The 8959-nt window shown below is 37.9% G+C and overlaps 1 protein-coding gene across 1 annotated transcript in view; it reads right to left on the bottom strand.

The window, feature by feature from the left end:
- POLR3A (RNA polymerase III subunit A) overlaps window positions 1-8959 on the bottom strand; it is a 77255-nt gene that overhangs the window by 47648 nt on the left and 20648 nt on the right. Inside the window, exons 9-11 of the mRNA XM_042780662.1 lie at window positions 7531-7634; window positions 6723-6864; window positions 3729-3869 (exon numbers count right to left, since the gene is read on the bottom strand). Coding sequence (XP_042636596.1) covers window positions 3729-3869; window positions 6723-6864; window positions 7531-7634 — 387 coding nt within the window. The remainder of the gene's footprint in view (window positions 1-3728; window positions 3870-6722; window positions 6865-7530; window positions 7635-8959) is intronic.

Below are 8959 nucleotides of genomic sequence, written 5' to 3'. Positions count from 1 at the left end.
TCTATATTCATGAGGGATATTGGTCTGTAGTTTTCCTTTTGAGTGATGTCTTTGCCTGGTTTTGGTATCAAGGTTATGCCTGCTTCATAAAATGAGTTAGGGAGCATTCCATCCTTTTCTGTTTTAGAATAGTTTGAGTAGGATTGGTATCAGTTCTTCTCTGAATGTTTGGCAAAATTCTCGCTTACTGCCTTCTTTTGAACCACTACACAGAGCAGTCATCTTTCACCAGGGAGAAGGTGGAGAGTGTTAACCAGGTCTTTAGTATACACTTTCTTGGCTGCTCCCCTTACTCCTAGCTTAAAGACTCTGTGAGAAGGAACAGTGGGTGGGCTGCAGGAGGGACGAAAGTCACGGAACTGAGATAGGGGAATTTTGGAAAAGTCTCCTGGGTAATGTGAACAGACACCCAGGGTATAGCCCTCCCCTGCTCCACCAAGGACAGGACTGCTGAGTCAGTGCAGTTGATAATAATGTTCTCACATGAAACTGAGGGCACTGTCCAGAGGCTAACTGAGGAGTCTTCCACTCCAGTATCCTTGGAGCATTTTATCATGGTCATTAAAAACAAAAAAAATTATTGTGATTAAATATACACCATAGGAGCTCTGGTAGCATAGTGCCTAAGGCATTTGACTGTAACCAGAAGGCTGGCGGTTCAAACCTACCAGCCACTCCTCGGAAGGAAGGTTGGGCAATCTTCTTCCGTAGTGATACTGCCTCGGCAACCCAAGGAGGGGTCGCTATGAGTCGGGTCTGACTGGACAGCACATAATAACAACAACATACAACATAAAATTTATTATTTTAATCATTTTAAAGTATACAATCCAGTAACTTTAAGTACTATCACTGTCATTTTCAACCAATGAAGTATGTTGTTATAACAAAGTATCTACAGTATGGATCCTCAATGGCAAAGTCTAACTGGCTGGCTGTACACTGGGATTATCACTAGCAACATTTTAAATATTACTTTTTAATCTAAAAATAATACAACTATAGGAAAAATAATATAAAAATAAAGACATAAAAAGAAAAACCACACACAAAACAAAACTATGCATGGAATTGCCAAAGAGAAAGAACTACTATTTAAGATTTTAGTATATATCTTAGCTTTTTACGATAATCAATATGCCCAATATATAAGCCTCATTTACCAAATAAAATAGGATATCACACATGCATAACCTGTTTAATAAAAAATAAATCATAAATAGATTTCATGCCAGTAAGCATACAATTACATCATTATTTTTAAGGGCTACACAGGAATTCATTTTATAAATGAGTCATAGTTTAATTGAATCAGTTCTTTATTGATGGACAGTTCCTAGTTCCAGAAAACCCTATGTGGCACAGTTCTACTCTTACACACATGGGGTCTCCATGAGTTAGAATTGATTCAACAACAACTGGGTTGGTTTTCGGTTAGTATTTTATTACTATAAATAATTTTGCATCTCTGATTATTTCTTTAGAAGAGCTTAACAGAAAAGAGACCATTACATCAGAAAACATGATTGTACTGATATATTTTCCCTCTGGCTGTGGGGGTGCACCCCTTCTCTCTTATGATGTGTCACTCCTGCCACCCACTGTCCACTCTCTCTACTCTCACCACCCAATAATACTCAATACAGCACTCATCACAAGTGCTGTAGATCTCGAGGCTTAGGAGAAAACAGGCAAGGTCCTTGCTATCCCAAGCATGGTCAGACCACAAGCCTCTTCATCTGCTGAGCTTCTCCTGACTGTTCTTCCCAGATGTCCACACTGTTCATTCGCCTACTTCTTTAGATTTCTGCTCAAATGTCACCTTTCTGGAGGCCCTCCTCAGCTGTTCTATAAAAAACAAGATCCCTACCATTCCCTTTCCTCCTTACTCTGGTTTATTCTTTTCTTCCTAGCACTTATTACCACCACCTGACCCACTTGGTAATTGTTCATTCTCAGTCTTTCCACAGTAAAATAGGGATAAAAATAAGAATTTTGACTTTCTTATTCATTGTGTGTGCCCAGAAGAGTGCTTGGTACATAGTAGGCACAATCAGCATCAAATAAATCATTTTAAAAAGTCTAAGAGTCTAATGAAATCATTTGAAAGCCACCTATATTTTGAAGAGCAGAGGGTTACAGACGATAGATGAATTATAGTGTGTTAACTTGCCATTATAATCAATTATGAAGACCCTATATCATGGGATATTTATGATATGTTAAATAGGAAAAAGGAAAACGAAAGCTACTATATAAACCACGCCCACAACCATCTAAATTCACAGTTAAGGAACAAATAAACAAGATGTGGAGATAAAGAAAGGGTAGTGATGTGTAGGAATTTTACCTTACTTAAATACTTCCTGTTATTATGCTATAATGTTTGAATAAATACAAAACAATGTATTTTAGCCACATGAATTTCTTAGATATATTAAATTCCCCAAAAGAAAATCTTAACATGTATATAAAACATGTGATACAGTATGCACTTTCTTTATCAGAAAAGATTTCTGTCAACTCCAACCATGAAAGACCCAGGCAAGATCCACGAAAGCGGTCTCTCTTCCCAGTCCCCCACCAAATCCACAAGGACTTTATATATAGAATCTTCTCTCACAGAACTGAATACTGTTTATTTTAAATCAATACTAATACCCTAAACCAAAATGGATTATAAGCATCACATTGGAAAGAGTAAAAAGTGTTTTTGGTGTTAGAACACCTAACCATAAGACATATCAGTAGATAAATCAGGAAACTGGAAAAGAAAAAATGGAAACACTGAAATCTCAACAGTTCAGTTTGGGAGGAAAGAGCCCCTCACAGCAGGTAGCATGTACTACTGGGCATGGCTGGGTGTGACAGTGAACAGTACGTGTAGTACACATATCACATGTATATGTAGTACAACATTAGGGTTCAACCAACAGCTCCTAGGAGCAGGCTCCTGCCTCACTCATCACTGAACTCATCCAGCATGCGTAACCATTCCTTTAACCATCTACAAAATAAAATGACAGTAAGAGTCAATACAAAGTGATTATGTTTAGTGTGTCCTTTAAGAAGACAAACAACCAAGTAATACATGTCAGGAAGGTTTCTATTCAGATTATTCAAATAAAATGTACTGGTGCTTAAAGAACTTTAAAAAAATCAAGTGATTCCAACTCACAGTGACCCCCCCCATTAGGTTTCTAAGGTGACAAATCTTCATGGAAATAGATTGCCCCATCTTCCTTCTGCAGAGCGACTTGTGGGTTTGAACCCCAACCTTCTGGTTAGTAGTCAAATGCCATAGGCACTGCATCACTAGAGCTCCTTTCTAGACATTAGAAAATCTACTTATGCACAACAAGTTCTTCCCTGATGATATCCAAAACAATACCAGGGTCTGGCTCTAATGTTGTCTTATCTCTTTAGAACTGTAACTTTCTCTCAGGAAATCATATTCGTAGATCAGAAAATAATACCCAATCCCTCCAATAAATCACCTATTACAAATACTCAGTTAAGTACCATAATTTCCAAAAAGAACTTTCAAAGGCTCAAAAGAAACGAGTAAAAAGAGATGAAATGACATAACTGGTTAGTAGTCAAGTTAACAGAAAAGCGTGGCTTTGTTGAAATTGCCTGTTGGAGTGGAGTTTCCAAATAGGACACTCTGCCCAACCCCCTTGTCAAGAACCTATAACATAAACACTGGGCTGTGTCATCCTACATACCCCCATTAGAACAAGGGCTTCTGCCTTAGCTTCTTCTGTTTGAGGAAGATGAAGATTCATCTCATCGCCATCAAAATCTGCATTGTAGGGTGTACAGACACACTCATTAAATCTGAAGGTCCGGTGAGGCTTGACCCTGGCCTGTTAGACACAATACAACACAGGAAAAGGAGACAGTCATTCATGCAAAACTTCTAAGTTTTAAAACATTAGAACATGGCTTTCTAGAAAACTGGATATTATAGATTAAGTAAATAAATCTCTAATATGTCCTATCAAATGATTTATGTCACTTATGAATTCATTCAGGTAGCTTTATTAGATCAAATCAAAATAACAAATTTGTTTTAATACCCTGAGGCAAACACTAATTCTACATAGGAGTCAATGTGAAAGGGGTCCCACTGGCCAATGATGTCACAGTTTGAACATCAAAAAGATTAATGGCAAATGTTAATTAAAAAAAAAAAAAAAAACACTGAATAAAAACACATGTTTGTATAATGATATGGAAAAAGGAAAAGCCAAAACAAACAAAAAGAAAACAAATCAAGCTAGCTGGAAGTAATGTCACACTGACAATTAAGGAAAAGAATTAGTAGCATTTATGTGGCTTTCCCGTAACACACTATACTTCTGGGTAAGCAACAGCCCTAGTTTAACAAGGGGAATTTCTTCATTGAAGAATTACTCCAGGTTAAAAGTGAAAGGAATGAAGGACTTAGAAAATTACCATTTGGCAGCCCCAAAGAAATAATGTACATAACAATCATAAGTGAATGACACTGAAAGGAAAACATCAAGCTGAAGCATCTGAGCCCCTAATCACTGTAGCATAACCAACAGCGTGGCAACAGAAAGCACGTGCCTCCTGAAATAAAGCATAAAGTAGCCAGTAACAGCTATGAGTTATTCCTAATGGTTGAATCTGAACCTGATCACACCTTGAGAGCTGATTTCCAGGTTACAGAAATAAAAGGAAGAAGGAGAAACAATGCTATACAAGAACAAATTGAGAACATGGACTAGACTTCATGACAAATGGTCCAGTTTCTTCAGGTTACTACACTGAACTTTAAAAGAGAGGGGTGACAGTGGTAAAGTAATAGACTTAAGACATGTATCAACATGTAGACTTTGGATTCTGATTTGAATAAATTAGCTGTAGAAAGCAATTTTTGTGACAACTGGGGAAATTTGAATATGGACCTGGTACTAGACAATACCAAAGATGACTGTTAATTTTGTTTAGTGTGATAATGTCACTGTTGTCATATAAGAAAATATTTGTATTTTTCTTATAGATAGGAAGGTTGGGCAATCCTACTTCCGTAGTGATACTGCCTCGGAAACCCAAGGAGGGGTCGCTATGAGTCGGGGCCGACTCGACGGCACATAACAACAACAACAACAATAATTTAATATACATGGAAGAAACACATGGTATCTGGCTTCACAAAAGAATAAAGGTAAAGAACAAAGATAAAACAAGTGCTACAAAATCTTGGAAACTGTTGAACACAGAGGATGAGAATATGGGAGTTTGCTTTAACGCCGTTCATTATATAATAGTTCAGTATACTATTCCTTTCACTTTCGAATATATTTAAAAACTTTTAAACAAAAACAAATTTCTATTTTAAAATGCTCCGAACTCCATCAAAGTTTCCAGAAAGGGAAGGCGTTAGCCAACACCCTAAAATCTTATAAGCACAAAATCTCAGAAGTTGCCAATGAGTTGATTCATATTGATCCTACAGGAAAGAGTAGAACTGCCCCATAGGGTTTCCAAGGCTATGATCTTTATGGAAGCAGATGGCCAAATCTTTCTCCCATGGAGCAGCTGCTGGGTTCAAATTGCCAACCTTTAGGTTAATGACTGAGTGTTTAACTACTGTGTTACCAGGACTCCCTAAGCATAAACTATTTCTTTGTTATTTCCAGCATTAAATAAAAACTGATACAATGTACTCTGAAAAACTAAAAGATTAAATTTAGAAAAATACTACCTTAAGGGCATGCTTAAACATTGTTTGCAAAGGCTCCTGGATGAATTGCTTTACAGATAGAATTTATGACTAACAAATTAAAGTTGCATCTCATTTCCATTTTAAATCTCCAGAAAATGGAATTGCTGGTGTTACAAAACTAAATCACACACAAAAACATGGTTTAAAGTCTTCACTGGAGGATCACTGAAAAAAAAAAAATCTTTTAAGCATTTTAGTTCCTTAGCTAAGATGTGAAAAGTCAATTTTCTGCCTTAAGTTTATGCGCATTTATGAATGTCTGTACACACACACACACACACACAAATTGAGTATTTCATTGTGCTTTAGGTGAAAGTTTCCACAGCAAATTAGTCTTCCAATTAATAATTCATACACAAATTATTCTGGGACATTGGTTGCAATCCCTGCCATGTGTCAGTGTACTACCCATTTCCATTCATCTGGTTTCCCTGTCCTTCTCATCTATGGTTTAGGGCAAACTTTGCCCTGTGGTCTCTTGTAGTTGATTGTTCTACTTGTCTACTATTCCGCTGAAAGGAGGCCTCCAAGAGTGTCTCAATTTCAAGTTAGAAGTTTGTTTTAGGACAATAATCTCGGGGGTTCTTCGAGTCTCTTTCAGACCAGTAAATCTGGTCTTTTTTTAAATTTGAATTTTGTTCTGCATTTTTTTTTTAATTTTTTACCATATATGTATATATTTGTCTACAAACGAAATCATGTTTGTCACTTCCACACTAATTTCTGATTAGTTTCTTTCTGTTTTCATGCTGTGTATGAATATTGCATTAAAAATATAAGTAACATTGAAGGAGAGCTTGAAATTTAAAAAGTTTCACTCAAACTAAAAGTGAGAGCAGGGAGATCAAAAGTCATGAAAACTGGTGTTTACTGGCAATTTCTATTTTAGAAATCTAAAATTTAGCATTGAACACTCACAGCAAGCTTCCACCCAACAGAAAATAAATCAGCAACCTCAACTCACCAGATGAGCCATAATGCTCAATTTGTGCAGCGAGGGTTGCCGGTTGAACAGCACCACATCCCCATCTATGAGGTGTCTCTCGACGATGTCACCATACTTGAGCTCCTGAGCCATCTTTTCCCGATTTCCATATTTCAAAAACCTTAACGTGCAACAAAAAACATGGTGTCTGAGAGAGAGCAAAGTTCCTCCAAGTTCTCCCACTTTGTACCAGAATTCAATCTCTACTATGAATGTATTTTATCAAATCTAAGATGTTTCCACTTACACGACCTATCATTACTTCATATGTCACCAAAGAAAAGAAAAAAGCTGTGAATTAAACTACAGTATAATCGACTGTGAGATACATCCTGGTTTTCGAAATGTTAAAATATGGACAAAATGTCTTAGTATCAATGAAATACAGAAATGAATCAACTTCTCCCACGTGATCCTGTTGATAAAATTCTCCGTGAAAAGCCAGAGTTGAGATGAATGTCCCTGGATTATGAGTACACTGAACTCATTCTTCCCTTCGAGCCCAGCAGACTCATGTAATGATTGACTTTCAAATCCCAATGTACTTTACCCACCTAGACTCAAATCATATTAAATGTGAGTGAGCAACTGATCTCTCATCTATTTGCAATGATCCAACAAAGCCAATAATATACTGAGGGGCTCACTGTAATTTACACAGACATTTTACACATGTCAAATTGTGTCAGGAAAAATGTTTCTCAGACTACATTCTGTGGCCGAACATGGAGAGAGTGAGCTTCATCACGAGAAGGCACATAAATCCAACTAGGCTGGAAAGCATTACCTTTTCATCTGTGTATGTCTCTGCTGAATGAAATTAGCTCCTGGGTGAACTTCAGGGCCATTTCGAACCAGCTTCCTCAAAAAATTGATGTTCGCTTTGTTTACCTACAAGACCACAACAAAAACATAATGAGATGCTCTTGCTGTTAGGTGCGGTCGAGCTAGCTCCAACTCATAGTAATCCTTTGTACAATGGAATAATGGAATGTAACTGTGCGCGATCCTGCACCATCCGCCTAACCATTGCTATGCTTCAACCCATTGTTGCAGCCACTGTGTCAATCCATTTCATTGAGGATCTTCTCTTTCACTGACGCTCTACTTTACTAAGCATGACCTCTCTCTCTCTCTCTCTCTCTCTCTCTCTCACTCACACACACACACACCACATTATATACAGTTATGTTAATTTCCCATCCCTTGTGCTAATCCTAGCAGAGGGGTACCTCTGGGCACCCTGCTGTCTAGAGCCTTTCATGCAAGGAGGGCAATGTATTGGCAAACAGAAGCCCAGGTTTCAGTCTCAACTTGGGTCACTCACTTGCTGGCCTTTGGCTTCCCCATCAGTAAAATGACTGGGAGGGACTGATCTACAGGGATCTCCAAGCACTCACTCTGTGAGCCCAGAAACTGGTGGCAACTGCAGTCCCACAGTTAATTGTTTAAAAGCCATGAAATCAGCTTTACCAGGCTCTAGTTTGCACAGACTGTGGGGTGTTTTCTAACCTCCTAGACAACAGTCTCACGGATCACCACTCTAGAGAAAGATCCTCTTGGATCATGAGTAATACGATAGAGGACATGCTGCACAAGCTTTACTAGAAGCATCTATGATCTGGGCTAAGGATGAATCTCAAGGGCAAAGCCTATCAACAGCCTGTTACTGTACCCTGCAGCTACCTAGAGAACTATTAAGGGAGGGAGGAAGGCATTGTAAATACCCTTTTATACTCACAGTGAATGTGAATTGAATGTAAATGAGTGTAAAGTGGTACAGCATTTCTGGGTATGTAGTAGTAGCCTTAAAATGTTCAAACTCAATTGTCTCCATGACAGCTTTGCCGTGAGACTAGAAGAACTGAAGGGTACCTGACTACCATCATAGAATGGTTTGATCAAAGAGTTTGTAGAAGAATCCTGATCAAAATGTAGGAAAATAAGCAATACATTTTCATAAAATTCAGACTTTTTAGAATCACTGTAGCTGGATGACCCTCGAGATTGTTGCTCTGAGATCATCTTAAAAGCTTAATCTAGAGGAGTTCCGGTAAGATGGCGAATAGGCAGAAAGACTGCACAGACCCTCTTCAACAAAGAAAAGGGAAACCAATTAACACAGACACAGAAGATAATCCTGGACTCCTGAGCCTTGAAGGGAAGGATATAGAAGTGGACTAAACCCCAACTAGCAAAAGAATTTGCATGAAAAT

This window comes from Orycteropus afer, unplaced genomic scaffold (assembly GCF_000298275.1).
Source record: "Orycteropus afer afer isolate SDZICR_OR568_19922 unplaced genomic scaffold, OryAfe1.0 scaffold00052, whole genome shotgun sequence".
NCBI lineage: Eukaryota > Metazoa > Chordata > Mammalia > Tubulidentata > Orycteropodidae > Orycteropus > Orycteropus afer.
This window is presented reverse-complemented; position numbering and strand designations above follow the sequence as displayed.